The 21372-nt window shown below is 40.5% G+C and overlaps 1 protein-coding gene across 7 annotated transcripts in view; it reads right to left on the bottom strand.

Moving 5' to 3' along the window:
* Ccm2 (CCM2 scaffold protein) overlaps window positions 1-21372 on the bottom strand; it is a 60215-nt gene that overhangs the window by 38578 nt on the left and 265 nt on the right. For 2 of the 7 annotated variants that reach the window (XM_027938374.2, XM_027938376.3), the window contains exon 1: window positions 3528-3648. The exons of 3 other annotated variants lie outside the window; for them this stretch is intronic. In XM_027938374.2, the coding sequence (XP_027794175.1) occupies window positions 3528-3614 (87 nt within the window). In that variant the 5' untranslated portion in view covers window positions 3615-3648. Of the gene's footprint in view, window positions 1-3527; window positions 3651-19474; window positions 19613-21372 lie in introns of those variants that run through there. 2 more of the 7 variants (XM_071614522.1, XM_027938379.3) reach the window with 2 other exon arrangements.

The raw sequence follows: 21372 nt of genomic DNA, 5'->3' as shown, positions 1-21372 counted from the left end.
CCCCAGAGCCTACACAGGACTGGAGAACAATAAATGCTGGTGGTGACCCTTCATTTAGTGTTTATACCAGGCTAGGCAACCAGGGAGGCACCACAGATGGAAGAAGGATAGTTCCTACCCTCAAGGGTATCACAGTTAGGCAAGAGAAATATTACCAAAACAGAGTAACAGAATTTAAATCCATGACAAAAATAGCCAGTAAATGCTGAAGACACACAGCAGGCCCCAAATATGTGCCATAATGCTAAACCACCCTGTTTTTGTGTTTTACTGGATAGATGAGTCTTCCTAGATTGTGGACTGTTGAAACTATTTAGTAATGAAACACACCAAGCACATCTGCCACAACTTCACTGTCTAGCACAGAATGAAGGGTAGCTGCTGCTCTGGTGGAAGAGAATTAGCACTTTTGCATTGGCCCAGTTCTCTCTCAGCCATGGGGAACCAGCAAGAGGAACAAGAAGCACTGTAAGGGAGTACTCTGCTATTTCAGCAACAAAATAGAACAAGACGGCCTCTCAGATTTTTTAACTAAAGCTGCTTTTGAACATGAAAATTGTGGTTAAAAATTAAACTGATAAATAATTTAGAATATTCTGATGTACAGAATCAAGATTCCAATAACCTATCATGGGTTCCCCCACCTTTTTTTTTTTTTGGTACAAGGGATTGAACCAGGGGCACTTTACCAGTGAGCCATATCCCCCAGGCCTTTTTTAATTTTGTATTTTGAGACAGGGACAGGGCCCTGCTAAGTTGCTAAAGGCCTCGCTAAATTCTGAGGCTGGCCTCAAACTTTCAATCTTCCTTCCTCAGCCTCCAAAGTCACTGGGATTACATTCACCTTCTCACTGAAATGTTCTACAGATCCAAAGTTTAAAAAGTCTAGCAACCATCAATCTTCATTCAACAAGTGTTTTATTGAGTGTGCATGTTCATCACCACCAAAATGATCTATCATCTTTGACCTCAAGAAATCAAAAGACCCAACTGGCCCCCAGAAGAGCAGGGGGTTGAGTGAGTGTCTCTTCCATGAGTGGAGTCCCAACAAAGGATGACACTATTGGCCTAAGTCTTTTCTGAAGAAACGGAGGCTATAGGGTTGAAAGGGCCGCCAGAGCCCAAGGTACAGAACAGGGAGGAGTGAACCTAGCTCTGAGTTTCTGTGCAGCATCGTATAGACATCCATGTGGAATATACACTACCTCAGATAACTATGTGGAACTTTCTAGGCTCACTCTGAAAAGGCCCCAGATCCTTGCAATATTGTACTATTTGCCATGTTAAACTTAAAACAGCTCTTAAAGTTGGAAATCTTGGAGCTGGGGAATACTCTACTACTCAGTGGTAGAGTATTTTCCTGGTAAGTGCAAGACCCTGTTTTTGATCCCCAGCAACACACACAAAGTTGGAAACCCAAAGTATATTTCTTAGTTTAAATGTTCTACAGATTCCAAACTAGGGCTGGGATTGTGGCTCGGCGGTAGAGCACTCGCCTAGCACATGCGAGGCCCTTGGTTCTATCCTCAGCACCACATAAAAATAAATAAGTAAAATTTTAAAAAATAATAAAAATAAAAACCAAAACTAAAACTCCCTCTGGCCTGTATAGAACATTACATAATGAACATGCTCTCTCATGATGCCCAGGGTTGGATTCTGAGCAAGGCCGGCCTGTGTCCACTATGGGTCTTGAGTTTCATCAAGTAGGAAGATCAATCTAATGGTCCACTTGGGTGAACAGATTCTGAAGGACTGAGGTTACCACACAATTTCTCAGATATTAACTTCTAAATCAGAGCATCTGTTTATTCATGTACAATAAGAAATATATCCTGTAAAAGAACCAGCAAAAGCCAGGTGTGATGTCACACATCAGTAATCTCAGTGACTCCACAGGCTGAGGCAAGAAAATTACAAGTTCTGGGCTAGCCTCAGCAATTTAGCAAGGCACTAAGCAACTCAGCAAGACCCTGACTCAAAATAAAAAATAAAAGGGGCTGGAGATGTGGCTCAGTCGTAGAGCACCCCTGGGTTCAATCCCCTGTAATGAATGAACGAAAGAATTAGCATACCTACACTTATGGGACAGTGGCCTCTGCTCTGGGAACAAAGTAAACAGTACAGCCATACATGCTACTTGCATCCCCAGTACAAAACGTAAGCTCAGCAAGTAATTCTGGGAAAAGTGCTAACAAATATAAGAAGGAAGAAAGTAAGAAAACCAAGATGCATGGGGTACCTCATACATTTTCACATGTGTATCTGATTTAATCCTCACAATAAACTATAAGATAGGTCTTACCTTGCTAATAAAACAAGACTGACTCTGAACAAAGACACTTATTATTAAAATAAAAGACCCAGCATCTGCTAGAGTCCAACCTTAAGCAGAGTCTCACGAAGATTTGCCACACACCAGACACTGCTATTAACAGTGAAGGAGCCATCATTCCTTTCCCCAGAATGCCCCCAGTCTAAGAGGCAGACAAATTCCAACTACCCAGTAATGACCAGGCCTGGAAAGGATGAGGGAGAGTGACTAGAAGAGGCACCAACCTCAGTGTGTAGGGTCAGAAAACTGCTCAGGGTACCCCTGCTTCAACAGAAACCAGAAGCACAATTATGTCCGGCTGAACATTGAGAGGCTATGTCCCTATACATCCAAGCCTGCACTTCTCATACATCATACACTGCCCTAGGTCTATGTGTATTGGAGGCTATGACAAATTTTCTTTTGCAAACTCTGTAACAGAGAGCTCCCTCTGCCAATCCTGCCCTGCAAAACTGCCTATCTAAACTGGAAACAACTCCCAGCATTCACTGTAGTGCCCCTAGATAGGTTCAATTTCTTTTAAGAAAATTGAGTAGTCTGATGCCTGATGGAAAAAGGACCTTTCCCTGGTACTACACATATCTAATAATGAGCACAACATTGCCTGTATGTGTCCCCATCTCAGGACTTGGCCAAGTTTAGAGAATCAGATCTCTGCCCACTGCTGCCAGTTTGCTCTGGTGGCAAATGCATACGCACCTTAATGCCCATAGGATGCCATAGCCAATGGACTGAAATCCACACTAGTACACAACTATGGTCCCACTGTGGGCCTATGGACAAAATTCCAGGCACGAGTCTCTCCAGGTTTGGATGCTATCAATTTCTTGACCTTTTTCCTTTACCATTGTCCAACTCAGATCTTGGGACTCAACTGACTACAAATCCACAGGAAAATTACTTTTCCCTCAAAGACAGAAAAACCATGGCCTCATTCCTGAGTAAAAATGAATGAGTGTAACAACCTCTACTCTCCAGTTGGATGGGATGGCTCCTCATTTCCAGGCACACATACTGTTGACTGCCCTCCAACCAAAGAAGCTGATAAATGAACCCTCCACCCCAATGTCCCAGAGTAGAGGTCAGAGGACAGGACATCCTGAACAAGCCCTGAGAAATGGCATAAATGCCACCCACAAGGGCCCCACACAATTGTTCTAGGCGGCTCCTTCCACACTGGATTTGAACCTACCTCATTCTCCATGGAATACCCCGTTGGAGACTCAGTTTGAGGAGCAATTTCTTTGGAGGAATTCTGGTTCCTCACCTTCTGGTGCATTCTCTACTCTCTCTTGAACTTGTTGAAAAATATGGTCAGATGTTAGCCCTCCCTCTGAAAAAAAACATGAGCAAGCAGGAAGACCAGAAACCACAGCTTCCTTCTGCAAAGCCCACTGCACTTGTTTACAGTTTTTAAAAAGCTTAAAAAGCGGGCAGCATCCAGAATGTTGATAAAATTCAAGAGGGCTGCATGAACAAAAAGACACAAAATGAACAAATAAATATTTTCCCACTACTCACAGCACGCAAATCCCACAAGCAGCACCCCCTGCATTTCTGTAGGATCCCATGCAGTCAACTAAGGGATGCTATTTTGGACGTCTGACCTTTCAGAAGTTCTGATACTAAAGTTAAAAATCAGAGAGAAAACACTGCTAGGCTTGCATGCTGTTGGTGAAAACCCAGGGCCCTAAACTCATGGAAGGGTAGAGACATGGACAAGGCTGTCTCAGACATGCTTTTTTTCACCACTTGCTCTAAGGCAAGCAAGACCTTTCTGGAGAAAGGTGCATTTCCAAGTGGGGCTTGGGCAAGGCACATGTGGCTAGAAGGCTGCCTGCAAATGCCTCTACCTGCCTCCAGGATTAGCAAGTTGAGTCACCAATCTGAAACTAAGTAGTGTGTGTCCACCAGCAACTTTGCCTTCAGTTCTTTAAATTTCCTAATATAGAAAAGGAGAAGTTGGACTTATTGGTGCTGAGGTTCCTTATGGAATATTTCAGAATGACTTGCAAATAGAAAAACTACTTAATTAATCTTCTGGTTAATTAGAGTGACTACAGATAACTCACAGATCAACATGTAAACCAAATAATTAAAATACAGATGCTCCTCCCACAACACAAATTGAAAATACCATAAGCTGAAAATGCATTTAATACACCTATCCTGATAAACATCCTAGCTTAGCCTAGCCTACCTTAAACGTGCTTAGAACATTCAAATCAGCCAAGCAAAGTGGCTCACACCTAAAATTCCAACTACACAGGAGGCTGAAGCAGGAGGATCTCCATTTCCTCTACTTAGATAGACACTGTCTCAAAAATAAAATTTTAAAAAGTCTGGGGATGTAGCTCAGGAGTAAATCATTCGCCTAACATGTGTGAGGCCCTGGATTCAGTCTTTACACATCAAAAAACAGAACACTTGGGCTGGGGTTGTGACTCAGTGGCAGAGTGTTTGCCTCACATGTGTGAAGCATTGGGTTCAATTCTCAGCACCGCATATAAATAAATAAATCAACTAAAAAAAATTTAAAAAAAAAACAGAACACTTAACTCAGCCTAGAATAGGAAAAATTATCTAATACAAAACCTATTTTATATACTACAGGGACACAGCCACATCAATGTTTATAGCAGCACAATTCACAACAGCTAAACTGTGGAACCAACCTATATACCCTTCAGTAGATGAATGGATAAAGAAAATGTGGTATATATACCCAATGGAATATTACTCAGCAATAAAAGAGAATAAAATCATGGCATTCACAAGTAAATGGATGCAGCTGGAGAATATAATGCTAAGTGAAGTTAGCCAATCCCAAAAAACCAAATGCTGAATGTTTTCTCTGATATAAGGAGGCTGATTCATAGTGGGGTTGGGAGGGGGAGCATGGGAGGGTTGGACGAACTCTAGATAGGGAAAAGGAATGGGAGAAGAAGGGAGAGGGCACAGGGGTAGGAAAGATGGAGGAATGAGATGGACATTATTACCCTAAGTACATGTATAAGGACACAAATGGTGTGAATACACTTTATATACAACCAAAGATTTGAAAAATTGTGCTCTATATGTGTAATATGAATTGCAATGCATTCTGCTATCATATATAACAAATTAGAATTTTTTAAAAACCCTATTTTATAATAAAGTGGTGAACATCTCATCCTAGGCAAATAGTCCCACCGCTGACCTACATCTCCAGCTCCCTTCATCTAATTTTTAATAACTATCCTTTTCTTTTTAATTTTAAATTTCTAATTATATAAAACCGTCACAAGGTTTCAAAGTAAAAGTACATACAAATATGCACTCGGGCTGGGGTTGTGGCTCAGTGGTAAAGCGCTTGCCTAGCATGTATGAGGTACTAGGTTCGATCCTCAGCACTACATAAAAATAAATAAAATAAAGGTTTTTTTTAAAAAAAGAATGTTTTAAAAAAATATGCATTCACAGATGTTTCTCTTCCATCCCTATTCCTTTTCTATACCCTCTCAATATTAACCATTTTAATTAGTATCTATTTATCTTTTCATCATTTCCTTTTGGTCCTATAAGTAAATATGTATATTACATATATATGCATTCAAGTTTTCTTTTTTATGCAAAACATAGTCTAATAATAACATACCCATATCAACATACAGAGATTTTCCTCATTCTTTTTCTATCTGCATAATACACAATTCAATCAGTTTCCATGGTTCTGGAGGTTGAAAAGTCCCATCACCTGCCATTTGCAAGTTGGAGATCCAGGAAAGCTGGTAGTATAATTTAGTCTACACCCAAAAGCCTTAAGAAACCAGTTGTCTGGGCTGGGGTTGTAGCTCAGTGGTAGAGCGCTCGCCTAGCACAGGCGAGGCCCTGGGTTTGATCCTCAGCACAACATATAAATAAATAAAATAAAGATATTGTACCCAGCTACAACTAAAAAAATATTTAAAAAAAGAAAGAAAGAAACCAGTTGTCATGTCCTCAGAGGCTATCACGTGTCTGCCTTTTTTTTTTCCCATTCCTTCCTTCCCCACCTTTTTTTTTTTTTTTAATCTCCCCCTGCTGGGAGTTGAACCCAGGGCTTTGCACAAGCTAGGCAACACTCTACCACTGAGCTACATCCCCAACCCAATGGCTCAACCTTCCCTTCCCTCCCACTTCCCTTTTCCCTTCCTTTCCTTCCTCTCACGTAATTTATTGAATACTATACTGAAAGTAAAAAACAGAATGGTTATACAGGTACAACTGTGCACCATTATAAAGTAAAAAACTCACTGAGTCAAACCACTGTAGTTAGGGACCATCAGTACAATTTTATTATACTAAATCAAAGTGCTGGCTTTCAACAGTGTTTTACTTATAAAAACAGCAAGTTCACATGGTTCAACTTTTTTAACATGTAACAATAAAGTTTATTATTTCTTGGTTCCAAAAAGACTGGTTGCCTCAGAATAACTCTGTTCTTCAGTTACTATCACATATCACATATGCCACAAATGTAGAAAGCAGTGTAAAATGGGAAAAATAGTCCTAAAGTGAGATTTGTAAGAATAGATACATGGTATTAACTCCCTGTCACTTTACCTTTTTTTTTTTTAATACCTTTATTTTATTTATTTATTTTTATGTGGTGCTGAGAATCGTACCCAGCACCTTGTACATGCTAGGCAAGCATTCTACCACTGAGCCACAACCCCAGCCCCATCACTTTTATCTTTTTAAAACCCAGAGTAGAGTCACAGGATCAGGTTCCTCCTTTCTAAAAGCCGCTTCTACAGAGTAGAACCAGGTGACCTGAACCCAGGCAAGAAAGGAAACCCAGACACTACTAGGCCCAGTAATCCCACCCCACTGTGGCTACTACAGGGGGCCCCTCCCGGAGAAACAGATACAACTAAAAAGGAAATACATGCTGAGAGCATTCCTTCACTAATAGACATCATCCATCCTTCACAGACACAAATGATTTCCATGATCATCATAAAAGAGAAAGGCCAAAGAGTGAATAGGGAGAGACAGGGCAGGGAAAGACATCTGAGAAGAAACCCCATCCATAAAACAAGAATAGGCTAGCTAAAAAAAGAAAGAACAAGTTATCTTAGAAATTACAAATATAATGGCAAAATAAAAAGTTAATTAGAATAATAAAATGGGTGTAACTAATTGGCTAACCCATTAGTGATGAATTTGAGAAGGAGTTCTAACTTTGAACCTTAATTAAGCAAAATGTTAGGACCCCAAAAGAATTCCTGGGGCTGGGGCTTAGCGGTAGCACACTTGCCTGGCCTGTACTATATAACTTTATCACAACAAATTATACTTAATTTTATTATATTCTAAATTCAATAAAAACTTTGTGGAAATTTGTTGCCTTAAATCTAAGTACCTAACTTAATGACACTGATTTTGCCTCATGGCCCAAAAAGCCTAAAATATTTTCTCTCTGACTTTTTAAACAAGTTTTACCAATCCTATCCTAGAACATAAAGCAAAAATATAAAAAAAAATTGAAAGTATGAGAAAAAGTAAGGAACACAGAAGAGTTGAGTCAAGAGTAAGTCTAGCATTCATCCAGGGGGAAAACAAGAGCAAAGACAAAACAAGAATACAAATGTCAGAAGAAACCAATGAGGAACCATTCTGTGGACAGAAAAAGCCCAATAAGAGGTAGGTTAATGTAAAAGACAAATCCTAGATACTTAGACTAGTTCTCAGAAAATTATAGAACATCAAGATGCAGATGTAGCTCAGTGACAGAGCTGGTATCTGCAAGGCCCTAGGTTCAATCCCCAGCACACCAATGGAGAAAAAAGCCTACAGAATTAAGAGAACTTGGTGGTTGGGCTGGGGATGTGGCTCAAGCGGTAGCGCGCTCGCCTGGAATGCGTGCGGCCGGGTTCGATCCTCAGCACCACATACAAACAAGGATGTTGTTTGTGTCCACCAAAAACTAAAAAATAAATAATAAAAAAATTCTTTCTCTCTTTAAAAAAAAAAAGAAAGAGAGAGAGAACTTGGTGGCCGCAGTGGAGCTTGCCTATAATCCCAGCAGCTTGGGAGGCTGAGCCCTTAAACAACTCAGTGAGACCCTGTCTCTAAATAAAATACAAAAAAAGGGCTGGGGATGTGGCTCAGTGGTTAAGTGCCCTAGGTTCAATCCTGGTATTAAAAAAAAATAAAAATAAAAATAAGAGATCTCAAAGTTTCCAGTAAGAAAAATGAAAAGATTACCTATAATGGAAGAACACTTCAGCATTAGATGGGTCATGGTAGAAGGAAATGTGGTAATTCCGTTAAAATTCTGAGGGGAAATTACAGTTATATACTATATAATTATTTCAATCAATGACAGACCATATATGGGAAAGTGGTCCCAGGAGATTATATAACCTAGTGACATCTACCCATCTTAGTTTGTGTAAGTACAACACTCTATGATGGTCACACAATAAAATCACTTCACAACACATTTCTCAGAATAATTCCCATTGTTAAGTGATGCATGACTTAAACTCAGAATTTTTTTTTTTTTTTTTCCAGTACAGGGCATTGAATCCAGAGCCTCACACATGTCAAAAAAGCACCCTTGGGGCTGGGCCTGGGGCTCAGCGATAGCACACTTGCCTGGCCTGTGTGAGGCACTGGGTTTGATTCTCAGCACCATGTATGAATAAATAAAATAAAGGTCTATCAAAAACTACAAAAAATAAAAAGCAGTCTTTAATACTGAGCAACACCCCTAACTATAGAAATTTAATGTAAAGGTAATGTGTCATCCAAGTTGAATACAAAATAGTTATTTTCCCACCTGCTTTGGGATCTTAACACCCTAAAAACTTAAAAAAAAAATACACTATGGGCGGTGGGGGGGGGGGCTGGGGTTGTGGCTCAGCGGTAAAGCACTCACCTAGCACATGCGAGGCCCTGGGTTCAATCCTCAGCACCACATAAAATAAATAAATAAATAAATAAAAATAAAGATTAAAAAAAGATACACTATGGGCTGGGGTTGTGGCTCAGTGATAGAGCACTTGCCTAGTATGTGTGAGGCACTGGGTTCAATTCCCAGCACCCACATACAAATATATGACTAAAATAAAAGTCCATCAATGTCTAAAAAATTTTTTAAAAAATACACTAGAAGCCGGATGCTGTGGTGCACACCTGTAATCCCAGTCTTGGGAGGTTGAGACAGAAGGATCACAAATTCAAAGCCACCCTCAGCAATGGCGAGGCACTTAACAACTCAGTGAGACCCTGTCTCTAAATAAAATACAAAATAGGGCTGGGGATGTGGCTCAGTGGTTGAGTGCCTCTGAATTCAATCCCCATTACTAACAAAAAAAAAAAAAAAAAAAAAAAGGAAGAGAGAAAAATTCACTAGATGGTATATTCCCAAAGAAAAAGGATATAAGAGACAAAAAAGGGTACTTATTCCAACCCAGGAGGCAGAGAAAAGAAATCCCAGTGATAATGTCAGTTGTATAACATGCCAATAAAAGAAAATCTTAAAGAAGATCCCATTATATAAACTACATGATTAAGAGCCCACAAGTTCTTTTATCTCTTTTGGGGAAAAAAAAAAAAAGCAATTTATTAGAAACTCTATGGGAAAAAATTTGTTTAAAAAAAAAAATCACAATCCCCATGTGAAACATACAATGTGGCCCAATTCTGAACACCAGACAGCACAGACCAACACTCTCCAGTCCTCTACCCATATCTTTTTACCTACATGGTTGATTTCCAGCCCTACTAATGAGCCATGACCTACAGTTTAAAAAACTGCCCAAAGATGCGGCTTCAGCTGGTGCTCTTCAGTGACCTGCATAACCACTATGCATGATGACCAAAGGAGAAACCACCCTTCCTTCTTTCCTTTCCCTCCTCTACTGCTCTTCCTCCTCAGTTTCCTCCCCCTGCTCCTCAACCCTCAGCTCACCCATTCTGCAACCCAAGCTTGTAAAGACCTATGGAACAAAAAAAAGATGCCTAAGTGCACCGCATAAGCCTACATGACCCATTTCCCTCTGACACAGCACTTAGTGCTCTCAGTCTCATGGGCACTAAGAGCCCAAGACAGTGAGGAGATCCAAGAAGGCAGCAACAGCTCCCCCAAAAAATTCTTCAAGCAGTGGGTACTAAGCAAGCCTTTGTAACCAATGATACCCAAGTAAGGAGGTCATATATGCAGCCAGGAGCAATGGCACACACTTAATAAAATCCCATCTACCCCTAGGTTGACACAGGAAGGTCAGAGGGTTCAAGTCCAGCCTGGTAACCTAGTGAGACCCTGTCTCAAAATAAAAAAAAAAAAAAAAGGGTTGGGGATATAGCTCAGTTTTAGAGAACCCCTGGGTTCAATTCTCAGTACTATGCACACATACACACAAAAAGATCATATATGCAAACACATGAACACAATCTAAAAGGCTCTTTTTTTTAAAGAGAGAAGAGAGAGAGAGAGAAAGAGAGAGAATTTTTAATATTTATTTTTTAGTTTTTGGCAGACACAACATCTTTGTTTATATGTGGTGCTGAGGATCGAACCGGGGCCGCACGCATGCCAGGCGAGCACGCTACCGCTTGAGCCACATCCCCAGCCTTAAAAGGCTCTTAATAATACTTGTTTCTAGTGGGTAAGATTTTTTCATTGAATATATTTTGCTATTCTTCTGAGATATAGATGTATTCTTTTGTACAAAAAAATAATTTTAAGTCCACTTTGGAAAATATTCAAAAATTTTAGTAAAAACCATTTCACCCATCATGTTGGGAAACATTTAAAGGTTTGGTAATGTGCTACACAGGCAAAGATATGTGAAGGAAAAAAAACACACACTCAATATAAATTGCTTTTAATAAAAATCAGGGGCCAGGGTTGTGATCAGTGGTAAAGCACTTGCCTAGCATGTGTGAGGCACTGGGTTCTAGTCTCAGCACCACATAAAAATAAAGGTGTTGAAAAAAAAAAAAAATCAGTCCTATAACAGACAACAATTTGTTAATATCTCTAAAATTGCAAACACACGCTTTCCCAACAATTGCATTTTTGGGAATTAGCCTTATAGATACACTACACACACAGAAAAGTCTGGTAGAAAGTTAATTGCTTCATTATTTGTTAGAGCAAAATGACTACCTAAAAGTTCATAAAACAGCTGCAATTTAAATAAATTATAGTAATCCACAGATAAACGGGGTTGGGGCTGTAGCTCAGTGTCAGAGTGCTTGCCTAGCATGTGTGAGGCACTGGGTTCGATCCTCGGCATCGCATAAAAATAAATAAAAGTATTGTGTCCATTTACAACTAAAAATAATTAAAAAAAGAAAGCTCTCCTAAATATACCATCAAGAAAAATAACCAAAAGAGGTCCCTATTCCTATAATAGAGGAGTAGGCTGTATCAGAATAACCTTCTTACAGAGTGATATTACAGATCCTAGATGAAATATGGAAACAACCTTCTGAAAGCACTGGAGATAAAATTAAAAAGAAAACTTGACCCTTGAAAGAAGAAAATATCCTTGAGCAAGACCCTTTACACTGTTTCACCTATGAAGGTGCTCCCTGGTCAAGAGGTTCAGGGAATTTTAAACAAACAAACAAAACAGCTGCAATTTTATTGTCCTGAGGGATTAAGGGAGGACTGGAGACTGCTCAAAAAGCAAGAAATCTAGGAAAGGAGAGAACCACAGAAAGAGGAGGTCCCAGTTTGAATATAAAGCTCCCCTCAAATCTTTGGCTAAACTTCGAACTGTTCAAATATGGGTGGGATACCAAAGAGTCCAGAAAGAACATAAGAGCTTGGAGGCTGATAAAGCTGAGCAGAGATTTTAGCTGCACCCACCAACAGGGTAGACAGAGTTGAGTTCATATCCTACCAAATCAGACGGACTTGATAAATACCTCAAACTGTCCATCTGAAACTCCAAAAGAGTCACTGAACTAAAAAAGTACATCAAGGACTAAGAGATTTACCCTAAGAAAAATATATCAACTATCAAAACTGATGTATTAAGCCAGGCATGGTAGTACACACCTGTCATTCCAGCTATTTGGGAGGCTAAGGGAGGACTGCTAGTTCCAGGCCAGCCTGAGTAACACAGTAAGACCTTATCACAAAAATAAAAATAAAAAGTGGGGAGCAAGGAGTTTCCATGCTGGATTCCATCCCTAGCATCACTAAAAATAGGAGGGGGAGGGAGTATGCTGGGGATATACCTCAGTGGTTAAGCACTGGCCTACTATACTCCAGGTCCTGGGTTCAATCCCCAGAACAACAAAAAAGCTGATGTAACAAAGCACTATAAAACCGTACCTCCAAACAACAAAACAGCCCACCACTAATTTAATTAATTCAACACTATTCAGAAGTCAGAATCCTTAGAATCTATCATCCACAATGTTCAACACATAGTAAAAAAAAAATCACTACAGCTGGGCATGGTGGTGCATGTCTGTAATCCCAGAGGCTCAGGAGGCCGAGGCAGAAGGATCACAGATTCATAGCCAGCCTCAGCAACTTTGCAAAGCTCTAAGCAAATTAGCAAAACCCTGTCTCAAAAAATAAGGGCTGGGGATATAGCTCAGTTGGTAGAGTGCTTGCCTTACATGCATAAGGCCCTGGGTTGGATCCCCAACACCACAAAAAAAAAAAAAGGGTTGGGGATGTGGCTCAGTAGTACCAAGCATCCTTGGGTTCAACCCCTTGTGCCAGCTCCCCGCACCCCCGAAAAAGCTGTTATATGAAGAAACACAAAAATTTGGCCCAAATTCAAGAGAAAAAAAATGAGTCAGCAAGAGATTCACAAATGTCCCAGATGCTGAAATTATGTGACAAGAACTTTAAAAATAATTTTGATAAATTTGTTAAAGAAACTATAGAAAGTCAGCATGAGGGCACTCACCTATAGTCCCAACTACTTGTGAGACTGAATAAAGGATTGCTTGAGGCCAGGAGTTTGAGGGCAACCTAGACAACACAATAAGATTCCATCTCTGGGGGGGAAAAAGGTCTATAAAAAAAGATAGAAGACACAAGGAATTTCAAGAGAGATGTGGAAACTTTAAAAACATACACACAGAAAGTGTGGTATTACAACAGGCGGTACACACCTATAATCTTAGCAACTTGGGAAGATGAGGCAGAAGGATCCCAAGTTCAAGGCCACCACGGGCAACACAGTAAGACCCTGTCTCAAAATAAAATAAAAAGGGACAGAGGTCTAGCTCAGAGGTATAACATTCCTGGTTCAATCCTCAGTACCACAAGAAAACACAAAAAGAAGAATTAAATATAAATCTAAGAATGATAAATAAATTTGTCAAGTTTTGAATTCACAATTGAGATTGACTAATTACATATAACATAAAAAAGAACCAGTGAGCCAGGCACAATTGCAACACACCTGTAATCCCGGCAGCTTCGGAGGCTGAGGCAGGAGGATCACAAGTTCAAGGCTAAATTCAGCAATTTAGCAAGACCCTAAGAAACTTAGTGAGATCCTGTCTCAAAATAAAATAAATTAAATAAATAAACAAGGGATGGAGATATAGCTCAGTGGTAAACTGCCCCTTGGTTAAATTCCTAATACCCACTGACTCCCAACCGCACCCCCCCCCCCCCGAAAAAGGAAAAGAAAGAACATGAAGACAGAGCAATGCATATAACCTAAATGGAATTACACTGACAAAACACTTAAATAACCTGCAGAGGGATTTAGCTCAGTGAGAGTTGGCCTAGCAGGTGCAAGACCCTGGATTCCATCCCTTGCACTGCCAAAAAAACAAAAACGAAAAGCCCATTAAATAACAAGAAGAGCTTCAATAACAAGTGGAACCATGCTGAGCACAGTGGCACATGCCTGTAATCCCAGCAACTCAGGAGGCTGAGCCCTAAACAATTTAACAAAACTCTTTCTCAAAATTTAAAAACTTTTAAAAAGATTTTTTTTTTTTTTGGTACTGAGGATTGAACTCAGGGGACTCAACCACTAAGCCACATCCCCAGCCATATTGGGAGGCTTGGTGTACTATGGAACTTATTATTTACATAAAATACTTAATATACCATAAAATATTTCAGCCAGGCACAGTGGTGCATGCCTGTAATCCCAGTGGCTCAGGAGGCTGAGGCAGGAGGATCACAAGTTCAAAGCCAGCCTAGAACAACTCAGTGAGAACTCAACTCAGTGAGAACCCTGTCTCTGAATAAAATACAAAAAAGGCTGGTGATAGTGGTTGAGTGTCCTTGGGTTCAATCTCCAGTACCAAATATATATATTTCAAAAGTCAATCATTTAAATAAAAATAACAATGTACTGTTGGATTTATAATGTTTTCGGAAGTAAAATAAACGTCAGAAATTTCACAAAGAACAGAAGAGAGTATAAACAGAATGATACTACTTATAGGTTCTTACATTGTATAAGAAAGAAAGGACATAACGTTTAATTTATGGCATTCTATGATTTTATGCATGAATATTCTAAACCCTAAAAGAGACACACCTAAAAAGCCAATACCAACGATGCTGGTCACAGTGTTGCACATGTTATCCTATCTACTTTGAGGGCTGAGGCATGAGGATGGTAAGTTCAAAGCCAGCTAGGGCAACTTAACAAGACTGTCTCAAAATAAAAAAGGGCCGAGGGTGTAGCTAACTTTAGGTAAAGTGTCACTGAGTTAAATCCCCAGTACCACAAAAAAAAAGAGAGAGAGAGAGAAAAGAAAGAATAAAACAGTAACACCACAGGCTTAGGCCGACTAGTTTGCTCACTTTTAGAATTCAACTATTATTTACACCTTCCTGGGTTACAAGATTATACCACCTTAAGCTGCAAACCAAAGCCAAATTCCAACTTCCTACTGTGCTTATTAAACAGGATTATTTTCATTGCACAAATCTAATGCCTGCCATCAAACGCCCTAATTCTTAGTACAATCCAAGCAGAAAACTGTTACCAACCAAGCACACTTGGGAGGAAAAAAGAAAAAGTGTCACATTTTTGGCTCACTGCTAGGAAAAAGTTTCCTGCTTATACCAAAAAAAAAAAAAAAGTAATTTAAATTTAAATTAAAAAGAAAAATCTGTGCTGGGGGTGTAGCTCAGTGGTAGAGCATTTGCCTAGCATGCATGAGATCCTGGGTTCAATCCTCAACACCAAAAAAAACAGTATAACCAAATATCTATTGGTTCAACTGACAAATCCAAATGCATACTCCCTGCATTTGCATTATCATTTGAAGAAATGCTGTTTCTCTCAATCTGAGGGATAAGAAAGTCAAGCAGTAGAAAGTACATTGACATAGATCCACCTTCATGACAATGATGTGGTGTCTGTGCAGAAGACACAGCTGGGCCCACTCCTCCACCACAGATCCCTGAAGACAAAGCCTGTCCTTCACAGTGCCTAGACCCAAAATGCCCTACGAGCTTTCCTGACCACAAAGAGTAAGCTGCAATTTATGGTCCACATGGAATGTGGTATGGCCTTATCTAGGGCAACAACCCAGACCTAGTCCTCCAAACCTGCCCAGGACATTCCTATTTACAAAGTGATCTCAAGAGTTTGCCTCAAAACTTTCTAGGATTGGGTGTGGTGGTACACACCTGTAATCCCAGATACTTAAGAGGCTGAGGCAGGAAGATCAAAAGTTCAAGACCAGCCTCAGCAACTTAGCAAGACCTTGCCTCAAAATAAAACTTTTTATAAAAAGCAAATGTGGAAAATGTTGCTCAGTGGTAAAGTGCCCCTGGATTCAATCCCCAGTACCAAAAACAACAACAATAAACAATAAAACCTGCTAGAGCTGTCAGGATGAAGTACCACAAACCCAGGACTTCAGTCACAGAGTCACAGAAACTTATTCTCACAGGCCTAAAGACTAGAATCCCAAGATCAAGCTATAGGCAGAGGTGGTTTCTCTTGAAGCCTCTCTTTGGCTTGCAGATGAAGATGCCATCCTCACACGACTATGTCCTCACACGACTGTCCTTCTGTGTATGTATATGTATTGATCACCACTTCTTAAAATGATACCAGTCAGATTGGATCAGGGCCCATTCTCATGACCTCATTTAAATGTAAGCACATCTTTAAAGATAAGTCCCCCTCTCCAAATACAGTTATCTCCTGAGGTCCTGGAGGTTGAAGCTTTAGCCCATACAGGCAGAGAGCAGGGATGAGGAGAAAGTGTACATAAAACGGACTATACACACATCCACACTGTTACTAGTTGGGCATGGGGCCTTCATTTGTACTGGAAGGTTTCATTAAAAAAAAAAAAAAAGTTTTCCTTGCTGGGCATGGTGACACACACCTGTAATCCCAGGGGCTCGGGAGGCTGAGGTAGGACCATCACAAGTTCAAAGCTAGCCTCAGCAAGATCCTGTCTCTAAATAAAAATAAAAAATGGGATGTGGCTCAGTGGTTAAGCATCCCGGGGTTCAATCCCTGGTACCAAAAAAGTTTTCCTGATCACTTATATCAAAGTCTGCTTCTTCCATCTATTCTTGGCTCAGCTTCGTGCTCTGAGGCGGCAGGCTGGTCCCATGCATGTTGGTTTCCCCAGTGTCTCTACCTGGCACCAACACTCATCTGATAGATAAAAGAGTGAATAGGTGGATGCCAGACACCTCCAGTGGCAACAAGTGCACATGGACCCAACACCAAAACTCCCCCAATCTCAGTACTTAAAGGCTGTCTCCACCCCTTCTTTGCTTCTGAACTTCATTCCCTGGTCCCCACCTGGAACTGGCTGATGCTTATTCCATGTCTTTCCTAAAACACTGTAGCATCTGTTCTCTCATGATCTCTAATTTTAGGACTAAGTGGCTAGCCTTTCAAAGTGCAATGTTACTAACCTTCTTCTCACAATACTAAGTGTGCCATAGGCACTCAAGTAAGATGAGTAAAATGCTAACAGATTTATGAGATTTAATCTTAGCTGTTTAATTATACTATCAAGTGACAAAGAAGGGGCACTGCTGACAAAAATGCAGTTACCATAAGCTGGGTGCAGTGGTGCACACCTGTAATCCCAGCAGTTCGGGATGCTGAAAAGTAAATTCAGGGGCTAACTGTGTAGCTCAGTAGTATAGCACTTGTCTAGCACACGGAAGGGTTCAATGCCCAGCACTGGGTGGGAGGAGGAGTGGTCATCAAGTTCAGGCTGAGGGAGTAGCTCAGCAGTAGAGTATGTACTTAGCATGTGTGAGGTCCTGTGTTCCATCTCCAGCACCAAAATCAAAAGATGAGTGAGTTCAGGCTGGGGGAGTAGCTAAGCAGTAGAGTAATTACTTAGCATGAACAAGGTCCTGGGTTCTATCCCCCAGACAAAAAAAAAGTGAGTTTTTCCTCCTCTTGGGCTCTCACCCTCTTGCCTTCTGCCTGCCACCAAGGGACAATGAAGCAAGAAAGTCCTCACCAGCTGGACGTGGTGGCATACACCTGTAATCCCAGCACTGGGGAGGATGAGGCAGGAAATTCAAAGTAGCCTCAGTAACTGAATTTAGCGAGGCCCTAAGCAACTTAGTGAGATCCTGTCTCAAAAAAAATTTTAAAAGGACTGGGGATGTGACTCAGTGGTTAAGCACCCCTGGGTTCAATCCCTGGTACCAAACAAAACAACAAAAGGAAGGTCCTCACCAAATACCAACCCCTTGCTCTTGGACCTACCTCCCAGACTCTAGAACTGTCAGAAATCTATTCTTTATGAAATTACCCAGTACCAATATTGTTATAGAAACCCAAAACAGACTAAGACACAAAGCATGTGGCTATTCCCTCTTTTTAAATTCTGGTTTAAATGAAGCAAATTCAAAAAATAATTATTACCTCACCTACAAAAACCTCGGGCTGGGGATATGGCTCAAGCGGTAGTGCACTTGCCTGGCATGCACGGGGCGCTGGGTTCAATCTTCAGCACCACATAAAAAAATAAAATAAAGATGTTGTGTCCACCAAAAACTAAAAAATAAATATTAAAAAATTCTCTCTTTTAAAAAAAAAAAACACCTCAATATGTCTGTCAAATCATAACTTAATAAAGCATAATACAAACTTTGGGCAAAGGGGAAGAGATGAGGGGATGGTGTATGGGGGCAAGAAAGATGGTGGAATGAGATGGCCATCATTATCCTAGGTACATGTATGAGTGCACATATGGTGTAACAACACATCCCACATCTTGTACAACCAGAGAAAAGTTGTGCTGCAATTGTGTACAATGAATCAAAATGTATTCTGTTGTCATATATGCCTAATTAAAATATATTAATAAAAAAATGCAAAAATCACACCCAACCAAATGAGCAATAATCCCCTATCATCATTTACTAGCCAGTCCTACAATTCTACTTTTTTTTTTTTTTTTATGGTGGTGCCAAGGATTGAACCCAAGGCCTTGTGCATGCGAGGCAATACTCTACCAACTGAGCTATATTCCCAGACCCCCAGTCTTGCATTTCTAAGGAAACTCTTTTTAAATTTAAACAAGAGAAATAAATTCAATCAACACAAAAATATCTAATTTTGTTCAGTTAGAAATCATGGCCATTGGGTGGTGAGTCCTAAGGCCAGAGGCAGCAGAAGCTAGGACTAGCAATAGGGTTAAGGCCAAATGGCAATTTTGGGGGGCTGTGAGCCTCATCTGAATTGAATATAGAAACACACACATCTCAACTCAAGTATACACCTAAGTTTTTTTTTGCAAAAAAGAATCACATGTTGATAGTACAGTACCACAATGCAGACTTGACTTCATTGTGTAAATACGGGCCTTATGTTCCAAGCCCCATTATTGGGAATTTCAGTATGAAAAGTACTAGTCACTCTGCAGACAGCAAAATAGGAGAGTAGCTTCCAAGTGGTCACTTCAACTTCAGGGCCCCTACAACTTTAGCACCCAGTGTGTTTCTCTGCCAATCCACTCATTCTTCCATATGCACCCAAAACTGATCCAACTCCCCAAAAGCTCCTCCAGGTCTCCTCTTGTACATCCTCATCACCCAGGGGCTTCATAGGACAAAACAGGGATCAACAAATGTTTATTGAATGAACTATAACTGTCTGGTGGTATACAGTTACCATGACCACATGTGCAGGAATAGCTTGAGGAAAGGCAGGGCTATACCTGGGGCCACTTCCATGAAATCCACTTGGTCCATCAGTTCTCTGGCAGCTCACTGATTCCTGTGTCCCAAGAAGAATGGGCATGGTAGAGCAAGCCTCTATCACTGCTTGACAAGACATCAAGACAAGTATCTGAGACCTGGAAAAAGCCCGCCAATCCACATTTTTAAAAGTTTAAATCTGCATTTTTTTTTTTGAATGAACTAACTTAAAAAAAGAACTTAAAGCATCCAAACATTAAGTAAAACTAATTAAATTTAAATTGTGAAAAACAAATTAAAACAGGTTTTATTTCTGATTTAAGTTCTTAAGTTCATAAGTTGTAATGACCTCACATTGAATGAAGCAGTAGAAAAGGAAGGTTCTGCCAGCTTGAGATTAGTAGAGAACATCTGGTAAACTGTGTTAAGTCATGGCCTGGATAGGAATCAATGCCCCAAACCTCAATGTCTCACCTGCCTACAAAAAGTGTCAGAACAGAGAGAAAACATACAACTCCTGACTTGGGTAACATTAACAAATGATTATCCCCTCTAATAGAGACAATAAAATTAATCACTAACCCTGTCTATGCCTAAGGTTTTTCAACTGTAAAATTCTTGATAGTTTTCCATTCCCATTCCAAAAGTTCAGGAATACCTTACTGCTTCTGTCTCTCTCAATCTTGCTGAAGGTTTAATGTTTCCACCCAAACTGGTAGAGGCTCCAAAAGAAACAGAACCATCCTTGCCTGTCACAGACACAGTAGGTGGGCCAGGTGCCCCTGTAAGTGGTGCACATTAAAGAGGTAACTGACAGTCAGGTCCCCCAGCATGTTCAACCAACTGCTGTCATTCCACAGGATAGCTGGTTCAGTTCCAGCAAAGAGCAACATCCACACTGGACATCCTGGTATCTATCTAGGCAGTCACTGGGTTAACACCTCTCTTTTCTGGCTAAATCCTTTTATGCTGCTCCTGCTTTTCTGTAGTCTAACACTTGCAGGCCAAATCACTATTTCAAGGTATTTTCCAACCTTAAACAACTTTTGCAGATAACTGTAATTGATATTCCATCTAAATTAGACACACACACACACACACACACGTCCCTAACATAAAACAATGAGAAAGTGAAGATGCAGCACCACAGGGCTCCCTAAAGGCCACTGCCTACATCCATTTCAAATAAAGACTTTTTAAAAATGGGGCACCTCTAAAAACAAAGTGATGAGTATACGGTCAATTAAAGGACACTGCAGAATGCCAGGTAGTAACATAGGACATCAGGATCTGTTTTAAACTTGTCCATAAAAGTGAAAACACACATTTATCAAAATGAAAATGATAGGCAAGACATGAAGATTATAAGGCACTTATTTGAAAAGGATACATTTTATTAAAACCCATTTTCCACTTTAATGGTGGTTTATCCCACATCGTTTTTCCAGTCTCCTTAAAATGTTCTTTATCAACTACTCAAGCCTGTAATTAAAGCCACATTTTTAAACTACATAAACTAAAGAGCCTCTTGAACTATGTCCTAAATCCCACGCCAAATATAACGTCACTAAAATCACTCAATGATATTAGGTACAACAGACATTCAGCTAGTAATTGAGCCCCATCTTCGCTTTTACCGGACATCCAAAGACGAAGCCAAGTGGGCAGTAAAAGTCTCCACGTTAACCGCACAGCCCACTGGCCCGAGTTCCAGCCCTGGACACTTCTGTCCCCTCGCTGGGCCCACTTCCTTTGCTGCCCCAGCCCCTACGCCGGGGGGAGGCCCACCCTCAGGCCGTCTGCCCAGGGTTAGGGCGAGTCGCAAACGGGACCCCGGGAAAGGTGCGGCGTTTACTGCTCGAGAACGCTGGCCCACCTGATCACTGCCCGGGGTTCGTTAGTCTGGTCCCTGCCCTGC

Source organism: Marmota flaviventris, chromosome 1 (assembly GCF_047511675.1).
Source record: "Marmota flaviventris isolate mMarFla1 chromosome 1, mMarFla1.hap1, whole genome shotgun sequence".
Taxonomy (NCBI): domain Eukaryota; kingdom Metazoa; phylum Chordata; class Mammalia; order Rodentia; family Sciuridae; genus Marmota; species Marmota flaviventris.
This window is presented reverse-complemented; position numbering and strand designations above follow the sequence as displayed.